The sequence below is a fragment of the Corvus moneduloides genome, chromosome 2, assembly GCF_009650955.1.
Source record: "Corvus moneduloides isolate bCorMon1 chromosome 2, bCorMon1.pri, whole genome shotgun sequence".
NCBI classification, from domain to species: Eukaryota; Metazoa; Chordata; class Aves; order Passeriformes; family Corvidae; genus Corvus; species Corvus moneduloides.
Window position 1 is genome coordinate 79,544,820 of NC_045477.1, and position 15,281 is coordinate 79,560,100.

The following is a 15,281-nucleotide window of genomic DNA, read 5'->3' on the forward strand; positions in this document are numbered from 1 at the left end:
GAAAGCTGTCAACCGGTAGTATATTGTATTTATTAGGGTCATGAATCCCTAATTTGTAATTTAGAAAAGTGCCAGCTCAGTGAAGAGGTTATTTACTGGCAGGTGTGTATATTTTGTATATGACTTTTTCATAAACCATTCTGACTTGTTTGCTGATGACTTCTTTTGCAGAATGTGATTTGTTGCCTTATCTCATAAACCCTCTGTAAGAAGACCAATCTTGATACTTTTTGTTGCAGAAGCAGCCAAACCACTCCAGTTTTTCTGAGTATGGCTTTCAACAGTTTCACAAGAAGAAAAAAAATTTTTTTTCACTCTGTGCTTTTAATTTCATGCACAGTGTTGTGCAAATGCTCATAATTTGTCCATACCATTTCCACTTTGATTGTGTAAATCACCACCTCAGGGCAAAGTTCCATCTCCTGGTTCTCCTTATTGCTCATGAATCAAACCAGGAAAGAGAGAGGCTTTGCAGGTTGACACTCAAGAATTGTGACACAGTTGTGCAGTAACTTAAAACACATGTAGAAATGACAGTGAGTGGAGATCTTCTTTTAGATGCTTTGCACATTTTACCACATAGCTTTTTTTTTTTTCTCCTTGGTAATTGCAGACATTACCTTTACTTGCCGACAGTTACTCTGGGAAGGCTGGGAAAGAGAATTTAATGCTTTTCCACGTATAGTTTACTAGATGTATCCCTTAACTGAAACTTGTCAGTCATCTTTTATAGCTCCATTTGTGATATACAAGGAAAATAAAATATATATTACTTACTTTTGATAATCAATAAAGACAGTGATAAGGAAAAGGATAATGTGAATTTTATTATGACATTTTCTATTTTAAATAATTGTAAGGACAGTAAAAGTCAATACTATTGCTGAAAATGTCGACTTTATAGACTTTAGGAATTACTAGTAACTAATATTTAAAGAAAAGAGTATTGACTAGAACTATTTTCTTCTTTACAAGGATTTTTACCAAGGTGAAAAAAAGCAAAATATTCCGGGCCCAAGATTTTAGGCATACATTAGTCCAACAGAGCACCAGAAAGTGCTGTAATATACTTACTACTGCTGCTGTTGAGCCCAGGGTTGAAATATAGTTCATAGTTTATAGAAAAAAAAAATCCCAAAATATTATTCTTTCCTAAGTATACATAATTCATATTGGAATTATGTGCATGTTGACTTATCTTTTATTTTACAAATTTATTCTTGCTGTTTGCAGAGATTTCTATAGATAATCACAGTTACTCCCCATTATGGGTGTAAATGAGCACCACTTTTGCTCAGATGGCACTTCTCCATCGGGTCAGAGGGAGCAGCACAACCACAGAGTCCCTTGGCAGGGCCACAGGGCTCTCTCCAAGGAGGAGGAGAGGGGAGGGAGGGAGTAAAGGAAGACACATTCAAACTGTTTCACCCAAGGCACCCAGGGAAGGCAATAGTCCATTCCATAGGGAATGAGAAATGCTTACATTTACACCTTCATAGATAATAATAAAACCCGGAAGCATCATATCTACATCTGCAGTGCTGGCTTGCATGGTTTTATGAATTTTATAGTTGTTTTTTAGCAGTTTTTGGGATAAGGTAAGCAGTTGTTTGAGGTTCATACAGACATGCCCAGAGACTTCCTTACATTTTTGCCTGTCATTACTGTGATACCTTAATTTGGCTCAATCCGTGCAGCAGAGGCCAGGGAATGCTTTATTCTGAGTAGTTTCTAAGAAAAGGAACCAAGACAGGAATGTACTCAAGGTGATCTGAATATAGACAGATGCCTTAGAGTCTTGTTTATACTAAAGGCAGAAAGCACAAATTATTTTGACATACTCTTTGCCAACTTTCTGGCTCAATCTGATCTAGCTCTGCAAAGAGTTTTCTCCACGAGACAAGTACTCACTTTGGATAGTATCTGTCCATGTTATGTCAGCCAAAGTACTCAGAATAAATAGTACCAAAGAGTGCCTAGTATTCTTTATAGGAAATAGCCCATTTAATCATAATGAGGAAGAATTATTAAGCTTCTTCAAGGAAAATATGGTACCTATCAAACCCTGAAGATGATGCTCTTTCAATAAATAATTTTTTTTAAAAAGTCTGGTCATTTTTTCAGGAGGTTTTTTTTTAAATTGTGGCTTGTAAAATAAATGCAAATTAATGGGAGGTTGGTCACTGCTGTAAGCTGCCTGTAAAAAGCTGTGATTGTACTGGGAAATGGGCCCAAAAAAAGGTATATTAAGAAGGTAAAAGTAATTCTCTAAAGGACTGATAGAACAAGTATAGCTTATTACTTTATTCTTCTATGTTTAAATGCTTTGATTAAGTCTATAAAAGTACGCAGAAGCCTTTTAATTTACACAGTCAAAAATGTCCATTCAAAAATGTGATTACATAAGAGAAGACTTCAGACACAGATACAGATTTCCTTTCAAGCTGATCTTTAATTATAAAGGTCAAACCTTAAACATTAAAACATCTGAAGAGCAAGAAACATTCAGTTATTGATTTTGAAGACCCTGACCCTTACCAAGTATCACAGCCCATAGAGGGTGTTGACGAAAGTACAATAATAAAAAAGCTAAAAAGAAATTGTTCAGACTCGTTTTGTGTCTAAATGCAGAAAAAAATCCAAACCAAAACCAAAAGTCCCACATGAGCAAAAAACAAAAAAGCCGCTTCTGTAGGGCTGATGATAGATAGATCTCAAACACTACTGGGAATAGTGGAAAAGCGAAATTGTTGTGGCTAAGCTACTATCCTCTGAAAAGCTTTCTTTTTCCTTTTGGCAGCGATTACTGTGGCTGGATGATATTATGGAAGCATACTTTCTGTTAATTAGAGTGAACTAAATGTTTTTTCAGAGTAAAAGGTGTACTGTTGGAAAATATTGATTAAAAAACCACCATGACACTGTAAGCAGGTTTTTCTATTACACTGCAGGACTGCCTGCATTCCCAAGCTTGTGGCGTCAGCAGTGCAGGACGCACCTGCCCTGCATCCTCCTTCAAGCTGGGAAACCACTTAAAGTCAAGGACGATGTCATGCCTGCTCTGCCAGTACCTCTGAAGTACCCTTCTCTAATTCATTGCTAGAATTACAGAATCATCATGTTGGAAAAGACCATGAAGAGGGACCAACTGATAACTCAGCACTGCCAAGCCCACCACTAAGCCACGTCTCTAAGAGCCACATCCGCACATCTTTTAAATATCCCAGGGATGGCGACTCTAGCATTTCCCTGGGCAGTCTGGAAACACGGTTTGACAACCCTTTCCATGAAGAAATTTTTCCTAATATCCAGTCTAAAGTTACTGTGGCACAACTCGAGGCCATTTCCTCTTGTCCTGTCACTTGTTACCTGGGAGAAGACACCAATCTCCACCTTTTTACACCCTTCCTTCAGGTGGTTGTAGAGAGTCATAAGGTCTCCCCTGAGCTTCTTTTTTTCCAGGCTAAACAACCCCAGCTCCCTCAGCTGCTCCTTACAGGACTTGTGCTCCAGACCCTTCATCAGCGCTGTTGCCCTTCTCTGGACACTCTCCAGCACCTCAATGCCTTTCTTGCAGTGAGGGGCCCAAAACTGAACACAGAACCTGAAGTGAGGTCTCACCAGTGCTGAGTACAGGGAGACAAGCATTGCCTTGGTCCTGCTGGCCACACTGTTACTGATACAGGCCAGGATGCCACTGGCCTTCTTGGCCACCTGGCCACACACTGGCTCATGTTCATCCAACTGTCGACCAGCACCCACAGGTCCTTTTCCAATGGGCAGCTCTTTGGCCACTCTTCCCCCAGCCTGTAGCAATGAGTGAGGTTTTTGGGACCCAAGTGCAGGACCCAGCAGTTGGCCCTGTTGAACCCTCATACCTTTGACCCCAGCCTATCGATCCAGCCTGTCCAGATCCCAGTCCAGAGCAGAGAGATCCTAAAGCCAAGCAAAGCAACAAATCCTTCCAGTCAGGACCTTTGTTTGAATATGGGCTAAGAAATAAGCTGAAGCCCTCACCCAAAATTTTGAGGTCCCACCCTGTCTCTTTTTGCTTCCTTCAACTAGTTTGCTCACAGATTCATTGCCTAAAAGGGGATTTCCCTGTGAAACACGGGTGCAAGCTCCTCTCACCATATGTATCAGTTGCTACCTCCTTTATGTGGAGGGACTTAGCTACAGCCTTTGGATACACATGGAAAGGGACAGAAACTTGAGAACTTGACCTGAACCAGTAGCTAAGAGAACTTCTACCTCCTGTAATGTGGAAACTTTAGAGGTTATCAAAATTGGCAAGCTCTGAGAAAGCACTGGGCCTGTAACAGGAAAAAAAGCATCTAGTCTGTGCTCAGGAACCCTTCAAAACTTTCCAACTTCTGCTGAAGAGTGACAGCACTGTTTTCTGAATGACCTTCAGTCCCACCCCCCCACAGGCAGCTTTAGGCACACACACCAGCTGCCTCCCTCTTCAGAGGATGCCCATGAGTCCAGCTTGTCTCAAAGCTGGGAGGACCTGGACACCCTAGGCCAGGCTCTACAAGTTGTGACAGCTGATTATTGAAACTGAGAATCTGAAAGCAGTAATGAACAGGATTTCAAGAATGTCAGTCCTCGCTGCTGAACCCTGAGATCACTAAGGAAATACAATTTATTGAAAATGTTTCAGAATTTCTTGCATATCCATCAAAAGCTTGCCTATCCTTGGTTTTAATAATACAGGATTTCTGTTTGCATGATATAGTTGACAATATCCACAGAGAAACCTTTTTTTCATATTGATAATTAGAAGATTTGTAGTTCAGGGTATTTTTATACATACTTTAACACATGGGTATTTTCCGTTTGTGAAGTTATATTTGTCTCATAAGTGAATCAAAACAGTCTAAAAGTAGTCAGTCAATAGAAAAAAAAAAATTGCATGAGAGGACTTTCCTCTGGCACATTCTCAGGGGATATCTGTACTCTGCTTCTTCCTCCTGGGTCAGCTGGTATCGCCTGTTACTGAAGAAGAGTCATTTCAGTAGTGTTGATTCATCAGAGTGGGCAGAAAAAGGTCTGAGTTCCTTACTTGCATACAATTTACTGTGGGAAGTCATAGAACATTCTCTTCTGCACCTTTAGGAAAGACCTAAATACTTGTTTCTGTAGTTCTGAGACTCTCTCACCTGAGGAAGATGCCACTTGCAGAAAAAGGCACCCACTAGTGTGGTATCTTCTTCCACTTGGCTGATCAAGAGCAGCTGGGGAAGTTTTTCCGCGACCCCTGGGAGTCAAGGCTCCCCGAGTCACAGCAGAGCATGTCCAACTACAGCCAGTGAGCTATGAGGCTAAGCAATAGATTGATTACCATCAGTGATAAGTCACCTGATAATTCTCAGGTGTTCATACAGTCATCATTTAGGTCGGGAATGAGCTGATTTTCCTTGTTGCTTCATTGCCACACTCCAGTTTGTCACGTTTTTTTCCTGTAGGGTTTTATACCTTCCCATGTCAGTAGTTCTCTTCTTGAATCTCCCACAGTTCTGTCTGTGCTTTGCTTCCAGTATCTTATTTGGATTTAGCGTGGACTTCCTCACATTGTAGCAGCAACTGGATCTGCAGAACCAAGCCCGAGACAAAAAAACTTGGCTCGCAGACCACAGAACTCCTGCATGGGGGTAACAGGACATTATTTTTTGCAGCATTTGGCCTCTCTTGCATTGAGTGATTTCTCTGGGCTTTACACTTGTTGACGTATTCTTAGCATGCTTCTCTGGGGAAAAAAAAAAAAAATGTTTTCCTCCTCCCTTATAAAGTCAAAGATACACAAACTTGGAGAAAGTGCTTAGCTTTTTGCCTTACAACTTGTGTCACAGTAAGGTTAATACTTAGGAGCTGGCAGAGGCATTTTGCTTTTCACAGTGGTTGGTTCCAAACAGAAATTAAAGGACAAGTGCCAGCATTTCTGGCCTTGAAATTTCATGGGTAGACCTTGAGTCAGTATGAGAACATGATTCTCAGATCTTTATAAATTGTAGCCTCCCTTTTTGTACTCCCTTTTTCCTGAAGGAACTAAGAAAGAGATTAGGCTGAAAAATATTTCAATAAAGAGTTTATGGCAGTAGCACCAAAGTCTTACCACTGACGTATCCATTACAGCCTATGAACTTACGACCAACTCAACATTTATCATGTTTGTCTTTGTGAGCTGTTTCTGTGACTGGCATTGCAGGAAAGCATGCTATTATTAATCAGAAGACAGAAATGTAGATTAATCTGTTTAATGGTAGCACAAAAAGGTTTTCTTGGGCTGATTGAAGCCATGTGAATAAGAGGAGAGCATTTTGAGTAATGAGTCTTAAATGACTCTTAAACAGTTGTTAAGTTTCGTATTTCGGAAACATGGATTTTATGCATGACAGTACAGTGATTAGCAAGGGATCTGCGCAGCTTTAAAATACACTTGACAGTGCAACCAAACGGCATGACTCTATCTCATTCAGCTTTAACCTTTGATGTATGTATATTAGTAATGGTATAACTATCTTAAGGACTGGTTTGGGCACTACAGCATACCCAGTTAGTCCCAGGAAACTAAATCCACCACTCTCTCCTACTGCAACATTCAGTGGGTATATCAGAAGTATTTCTGTGGGTGTATGACCTAAGTGGTGTAAATCTGTCTCTGATATGCCATGTGCTGCAATCACATCTTTGGATTTCTGTTTTACTTGAATTGAAGAATGCTGATTAGAATCTTTATAAATACATGAATGTGTACAATCTCATCCTGCAATCTTAATCATAAAATTGTTCTGAGGGTGGATTAAATTTAAAGCCTGCCTTGCATTGTGTTTTATGGTCATGGTACAGCAATGTGCTGCTTGTATTCTACTTCTCACTATAATGCTATATAAGATATTTCTGCTATTATAGTAGGGGACATAATAAACAGCAAAAATCAATTGAGGGGGAGGGGACGTTGGCTGCTTGTTCCCAGGTGGGAGCATGCTTTGAAATCAGAAAATTGCAGCCATGTAGCCAGGGAGATGATGAAACTATCAGTTCTGAATCACAGCCTTGCCGTTTGCTTTCCACAAGGCACTGAGCATAAAGCCAGTAATACACTCTCCAAGAGGTAACTAAAGATTCTTCTCACAAACTGTGCTATCAAAAAACAATTTGTCTGACTGTGTATGCTTGGAAAATAAAATGATCCTGAGCATTGGAGTAGTGGTACTGCTTCTAGTAGTTTAGTTAGGAATACTCGAGGGACTTCAGTTCTTTCTTTAGCATCTGTTATAGTCCTAGTCTGAACAAGTTTGCCTTGGCCTTGGCTTCGGTAACTTATTACTGAAATCTTCCCAAGGACAACAGGGTCAGGGCTTCTTGTAAATGAATGTTCCCTGTGGGACCTGTAATGAAGAGACTGTTAACTAATTATCAGTCCGTTTGGAATGCATTCATTTTTTAATTGACCTCAAAGAATTCAAGGAACAAAAGGAATCTGAGCAAAAATGATTTGAGTCGAGGCAAACAAATGAGTCAGTTTCTTTCTTGGGGTAGTTGCACAGATTTATTGGAGTCCACCAGACACAAAAGGTTTTCAGGTTCAATATTCCTTTGATTAAAATTAGGAGAGCTATGTCTGATGGCACGATCTGTGTGTTACAGACAGGTTTCCCTCCCTTCCTCCAGCTGTCATTTTCTGTGCAAATATTGCTCCTGTCATTGCTTGTCAGGCCAATATTACAATGGAATTAATTTAAAACATCATCTGTTTCCTTTTAGTTTGAGTAGGAAAGTTCAATCTGTGACTTGAATGTCAGGTGCAGTTTTGCAGGGCTGTTATACCCCACAGAGATGATAATTACAAAGTCAGAAGGAGCCTTAGGACTTTTGGGTTAGAGAACAGGGTTTTGTCCAACAAAATGATATTTTAATTTTCACTATTTGAATATTGCCTGAAATGCTAAAACTCATGTTTCTAATTTATTTTTAACTGCTAAATAAGTTAATGGAGAAAACATGATAATGGTGCTTGGGCTTTTTTTAAAATTAAAGATGATTGTTAGTCAAATTCTTCTACAGCATTGTTTTCTCTTAGAAGTTGTGTGACAGAATGGTGTAAGTGTATTGGAGAATAATAGTTTTCTCTAATAGAAAATTAATAATGTGATCATTAAGAGTTTCCCATGCTCCTGATTTCACCAGAGAACTTAAATTGGAAACTTCAAAAACTTCAATGATATTCAGAAATATCATCACTGATACTGAAAATGATCCAAATCTCAGAACAGTGGGCAAGGGTTAAAGTTCAATGAAGTTTTTCTTTTAACTCTATTCATCACGGTTTTTAAATAATCTTTTAAAATAACAGAAAATACAGATAATTGGGTCTAAAATGTTAGTTTAGAAACAAAAGTCAAGTGGTTCCAGTCCTTTATAATTATGAGAGGTAGGAAGTTGTGAAGTACTTTGAAAGGAATGCTGACAGATCATCTGGTCTCAGGCACTGTGGGAAAGGGAGCCCAGATGGGGTTAACTTACACTCTGCCCAGTCAAATCTTGAAAACCCCCAGCAATGAGGCATCCACCATGTCCCTGGGGAGGTTGTTCCAGTGACTGATTGTTCTCACTTTAAGAAATTTCTTCCTTATGCCGAGATGAAACTTCTACTCGTCCAGTTTGTATTTTTTGCCCCTTTTCTTGTCCATGTGGCTCCTTGTGAAGAGAGAGCCTTCATCCTCTTTGTACCTGCCCTTTAAGTACTGTAATATTGTGATTGGTTCCCTCCTGAGCCTTGTCTTTTTCCAGGGGAAAAAACCTGACTCTCTCAATTTTTTCTTACATGGCATGTTCTCCAGTCTTTTGAGCATCGTCATGATGCTCCTTTGGACCCTCTCCACTCTGTCTGAAGCTTCCTTGAATTGTGGGGACCAGAATGGAGCACAGTGCTGCAGGTGCAGCCTGATAAGCACAGAGTATAGTGGGATGATCATGTCTGTACCTCTGCTAGTAATGCCCCTGGGAATGCAACCCATATCAGATTTAGTTCTGCTGCTTCAGGGTACTGTTGACTCATGTTGGCTTGGTGTCCACCAGGAGCCCCCATCCTTTTCAGCAAGGCAGCTCCCCAGCCACACAGGGGTCAACATGTACTGGGCTCTTTGGCTATTCTGTTCCAGGTGCAGGACTTGATACTTGTCTTTGTTAAAGTTCATACTGTTAATAAATTCCACTCCTTTCTCCACAAGTGGCTGAATATGAGTAGGTCTGAAGCAAGTATTTCTAATTTTAAAGAGCACAGCAAATGACAAAGCCAAATCACATTAACCTAACCTGCAAGATGAAGAATGCAGAGCTATCTTCCCTTCTTTTAGGCTCTGTTGATGTATACAAGGTAATCAAGTTTGAATGCACATCTTTAATTTACCCCTCGTATTAATTAATTTTTATTCATTGCTGGATTTGTGAAGCAGGGTGGTGACTGTGTTTCTATTTTCCCCAGTCATACAGTTAGCCCTATCATTCTGTGAACAGAACAATACCAGGGTTTTAAATTTGTGATTGGGATAGAAACTATAAAATTTTGACTGCCTGAGAAAGAATTGCTTCCAAAATTGCTAAACTTGCAACATGGCCCATAAAAAATTCTGCCTGATGTTAAATATGTTATGTGATAATATTTCCATTTCTAATAATGTAACCAATGCTTGCATCAGGTATTCAGGAAATCTGGCGGTTAAATTGTTACGGGTAATGTTATATTCCGTAGGGTTTTCCGATCCTTTACACTGTATCTCCTGCAGGTAGTTACCATGCTCAGATCAGTTCAGGCATTTTGATACACAGTAAAAGCATTTTTTCAGCTTGAGAGCTGTAAGTTGTGATTTTTTAAAGACTTCTGAGTTTTGTAGCATGTTTTAAGGACACCAAACAGCAATACATCTGAATATAAAACAAGTGCTTTATAAATTGCTTTATCACACTTCAAAGCAGCATGCTAGCAGGATTGCCAAATTCAACTGCAAAACTTGCCAATTTGGATCATGTGAAGGCAGGTGTGAGATTACAGCTGTAATAAAACTGGAATTGAATACTGGTAGCTGAATTTGTAGTAGGCAATTGATTTGATTTATATAACATAAGCCACATGAGGAGAGATATGTAGGTCAGCATCTTCAGCTGGAAGTGGTGGTTAGAAGAGTTGTGGTAGGTCACTGGGAATATTGAGTTAATACCTGTTCAGCCTGGCAGAATGCTGGTGCAGTGTAACTACACTCATGTCCAACTTGTTTGGGGAGACACCATTTGCAACAAGAAAAAACTAGTCAGTTATAACCAATGCACTTGTGCTGTAAAAATCGTTGCTAAAATTAGCGTAAGAACCTAGACCATATGGAGTTTCCCAGGGCAAGAACTGGTACATTAGTTATGAGCACATTTTGCAAAATACTTGAGGTGTGTAAATACACAAATTAGTGATTAAACTCTTTCTATGGTAATGGAACAATGTTTTACAAAATGCAACTGGTAAATGATCCAATTCAAGAAATCAGAGGAAGCACAATCAAATTAGCCTGAAGAGTTATTTCCAATCCAAACAGCCTGTTAGGTCACAGATTTACACAAAAGAAGAAAAAAAATCCAAAATAAAGCTCACACCCCTTAATTAAAAATATTCAAACCTACAAGAAAACCAAAACAAACCACATAAAAACCCCTAAAAACCAACCAACCAAAAAAACCCCAAAGCCCCTGGTTCGTGTTGAGAAAATAATGGTGTGGGGTTTTTTTTGGTTGGTTTTTTTTTTTTTTTTTTTTTTTTTTTTGTTGTTGTTGTTTTTTTTTTTTTACAAGGAGTGAACTAATGACCTGGCAAATTTACATTAGTTGGAGGTTTGATAAGAACAAGCACAAAATCAGAACCATACTTTTAAAAAGCAAAATGAGATTAAGCATCCAGAAATTACTTTGTTAGAGGGTTTCCATTTGTGATTCCCAGGAAAACGCATGTTATCCAAGTTGTGAGCCCCTGGAAACTGCAGCCAGTCATGGTCCGCATAAACATTACAGGACTTATGAGCTAAAGTTTCTAAAAGCTTCATTTTTACAAAATACATTTGAACATCTTAGGCATCCAAAGACTCCATTGGCATAGACCAATGGAAAATGCTTTTTGTTTTGCTTTATCTGTAGTCTGACCTGATCCTTCAGTGCAGGAAAGAGAAGGAAGCAAGATCTCAAAACAGAATATGAAAAGTAGCACAATATTTCCATTTTTATTTCTTTCTGCAGAAATGCAGGGAGTGTATGGTCAGGGAGGAGAGAAGAACTAGAAATGTGTTTTGAAAAAAAAGTTCATTATTGTACAGCAAAGGTTTTGTGATGATGGTGGGTGGCTAATACAGATGATTAGGAAGACATATTGTTGGGAGAAAAAGGCAATGAGGTAATGTAGAAGTTGTGAGTGTTTCTGATAAATGTGAGTTTCAGGTTTCTGTGGTCAAGAGCCTCATGAATGAAGGAATAACCAGTGAATTAAAAGGAAGAAACTTAATGAAAATACATGTATAAGAAAACAATGCAGTAGGAATCTGAATGAGTTTGTAGCAGGCAAAGTGAGAAATAATTTTTGTAGCGAAGCAAAACTAAAACTCTAAATAAATAAGAGAAAGAAAAAATTACTATTGCTGCAAAAATGACTGTTCAATAGAATTTAATGTGTCATAATACTCAGCATAATACAATGTTTAAAAAAATTTAGACCCATGACTCTTACTTCCTAAGCACAGTGCCTTGATGATTACCATTAGTCCAGTTTACAGCCTGACAGTTCTGAAAAACAAACAGATCCAGGCAGAAAAAAAGAAGAACTTCAGATGAAGAGAGGAAAGAAAACGGAATTTTATAAAAATTCTTGGCTGCAATGGCACAAGAGATCATTATCATAATAGAAAGCATAAACTACCAGTCTGACTGGAACTGGGAAAGTAGGTATTTTCAATAAGGAAAAAACCCTGGATTTATCGAGGAAAGGGGCAGACATTATCTATGGGGTATTTTTTTATTTAATCAAGGACACAGCACTGCTTCTAATGACACAATATTTCAGCTTGTCTTTCTGACATCTAATAAAAACTCACATTACTGTTACTAAAATAACCTTTATTGTTTCTTATTATGATACCTCCCTTACCTGTTGAATAGTTGCAGTTTAATGTGACAGAGATGTAGAGGGTAAGGCAAACATTAGTTTGCCACTATCTTTTATGTTTGACAGCAGCTGGCTCACCAGTCCCTGTATGTGTTGTTTATGGCTTAGATGTGTGACTTTGAGGATGGAGAGGAATTAATTTCTTGTGGTGGGAGGGTGTAGCAGACATGGGAAGCAATCCTTACAATATTTTGATGGTCATGGGATATATTTTTTTCCCAGGTTTATACTAAGTTTTTTATCATGGTGGATTTAGACATGACTGTAGGGACTTGTAGGTAGTACTGCCAAACAGTAACTGATAATAATGAAATGGTCCTTTCTGAAGATATATAGCTGTGAGCTTTTAAAAAGCCTTGAGACTGCTAAAAGAAACCTCATGGCAGTATAGTTCATATATTATGAACTCTTGCAGAAAAAAACAAATTAAGATGGGGGTGAGGAGTCAGGATTTAGGAATGACTAAATTTCAAATTAAAAGACTTCATTCGAGAACCGAAACATAAATTGGAATAAGGTGAGGGCAAACTCAAGACAGTGTTTATTCTAAGCATGTGCAAACCTCTTTTTGATGCTGTCTTCAAAATGATGCAGCAGTTAAATGTATTATACCCCTGGGAAACATAAAACTTAGGGCCTGGTTCTCCTCACTCCATAATAAGAATGGTGAAAAGCAGCCTTAAAGTAGGTATAAATTGCATTTAAGTCTTCTTTATGGCTCAGCAGTGGTAGAAAGGAGCCTCGATATAAATGAGAATCAGGTCCCCAGTATTTATTTAACCCTTGGGCTTTGTATATCATTTTATTTTCACCTTTAAGAGATTTGCAGAGGGATTTTTAATCAGGATTCGGTGTACAGAAAGCTAAATGTTTTCATTGCCTTACAAGTAACTTTAATCATACAGGCAGATCATTCTCTTTATTTCTCAAGAGGAAATGGTAGAATTTTCTGCCTTTGTACAAACCAAGCTAAATGTTTCTGACACCCTCAGTACAGTGTCAATTGGAAATTCACATTTCATGTAATAACAGACCATTTTAATTTCATGAGCTGAAGAATTGGTTTCCACTTGCAAATTGTACTGAAGAAAGCAATATTGTCAGAAGAACTGGCAGAGTGCTTCAAGAGATAAATCTATTGAATTAAATAAGAGGCTTTCATTACCTTTTACATTGCATTTCCGTATAACATAAGCATTAATTAAACTCTTCATTGCTTTCTCCTATTCAACAGAGCACTTGCTCAGTCTGACAAGAAATGCTGCCCCAGAAAACATGTGACACCCAAATAAAATCATTAAAATACTCTTAAGCAGAAGGGAAGGAAAGGGGAGAAGGGAAGAATGTTTTGGTGTGCTTGGGCAAGTTGGACCTGTCTACAGAAATGCATAATTTCTGTTCTTCAGGTTTTGACAGCAAATGCATAATTTCTGGTTTTCAGTTTTTGATAGCTCCAAAGACTTGTAACAGGTAATCTCACTAGGTATTTCTCCAGGCAATTTGAATACAAGCAGAAAACAAGCAATTGTTTTTCAAATTTTAAGTGTATTTTAGTAAATGTGGAAGGCTTCTTCATCATGGGAGAACACTTCCAGTGTGAGACAGTTTTACTTCTTGAAGCATCAAAACAACTCTCCAAAATGTGTGTCCTCTCCCCTGCGAGGAGCCCAACTATAGCAAAGTAGTTGATACAAATTCAAGATGTTCCCTGTCAAGCTCTTTAAATCAAGCCTTGAAGAGCTCCCTGGGTAGCCCACCCAAACTGAAGAGCCATCATGTATATTTGGTTCTTGCACATTTCTATCCATATTGAAATATTTCTAATTCCTTCTTTTCTTGTGATTCCAGGGGAACATTTGAGAATCTGCCCTCGGGAATATACATGCTGCACCTCAGAAATGGAGGACAAGTTAAGCCAACAGAGCAAACTGGAGTTTGAAAACTTAGTGGAGGAGACAAGTCACTTTGTACGCACGACTTTCGTATCCCGGCACAAGAAGTTTGATGGTAGGCTGGGTAAAAATTACTTATTTTCAAGGTTATGGGATTTAAAAGCCAGTTATCCATAATAAATTCCAATGTTCTTTTCTTTACAATTAGATATCACATTTGCAGTTGTCAGTTTGGCTAAGATAAGGGTTAATATACAGCTGGTATGCTTATCAGCCTTGTGAGCATTGCCTTTAATTACAATGACATCAAGAATCACACTGTTAAGTGCCTGCAGGCTTGGCTAATGTTGAAAAAAGAGATGAGATATGCATAGAGAGCTTTATGATATTTGTCTCCTAGTTTCAAATGCAAAATTTAGGTTTGTAATTATGTTCACTGTTGCAAGATGAACTGTGGATCTCCCATGATTTTTGTTATTACAGAGCAGTATTTGTGTAGTCTGCCTTTTTATAGCCTTAAGACTGTTGTTTTTTTCCTGCATGATTTTCTTGTGATATACAGAGGCTCTAAGAGGGCTTCTGGCTTCCAAACACTAAGGCCTCAAGTTCTGCTTGAGAGGGATTATCATACAAACCACTTAAGCAGTATTGAACACATCTTTTGTACCTAGAAGGGACCAGCAAGAACAGTTTGGGGGTTTTATTTCCTTGTGATCAACCTTTATAAGATCTTTGCAAGATCAAGGTTGAGGTGTCACAGTTTGCTAAGTGCTTGTCTTTGATAACGAACATTAAGCTGTTTTTGTGGTTGTGTCCGTATTTTCAAGTCATGGTTTTATCTAAATATGAAATCTGTATCTGTTTGAAAGTGTCACCCTGAGCATTTCTGCGTATGTATAAGTTTAAAAAGGTCTGGCATTAAGAGGTGTAAATCAGCATTGCAGAGAGGAATCCAGAGCTGCCTGCAGGTGAAAAAGCCTGCAAATAGGTGGCCTAAAGCTGGCTAACCCCAGGTAATGGGTCACATGCACACATTTAGGAGAACGGTGGAAATGTCATCTCTGAAGTTGGAAGCTTGTTTCAAAACTCTTAGGTTGCATTTAGAAAGAAGTGAAGATGGCTCTAACTCCTATGGGTAATTCTGTATTACTATCCAATTAAAGAGGTTTTTTTCTAATATTGATTCACTCAAT

At 38.6% G+C, this 15,281-nt stretch overlaps 1 protein-coding gene across 1 annotated transcript in view; it reads left to right on the forward strand.

The window, feature by feature from the left end:
• Positions 1–15,281, forward strand: part of GPC6 (glypican 6) — a 1,044,338-nt gene that overhangs the window by 494,327 nt on the left and 534,730 nt on the right. Inside the window, exon 2 of the mRNA XM_032100037.1 lies at positions 14,045–14,203. Coding sequence (XP_031955928.1) covers positions 14,045–14,203 — 159 coding nt within the window. The remainder of the gene's footprint in view (positions 1–14,044; positions 14,204–15,281) is intronic.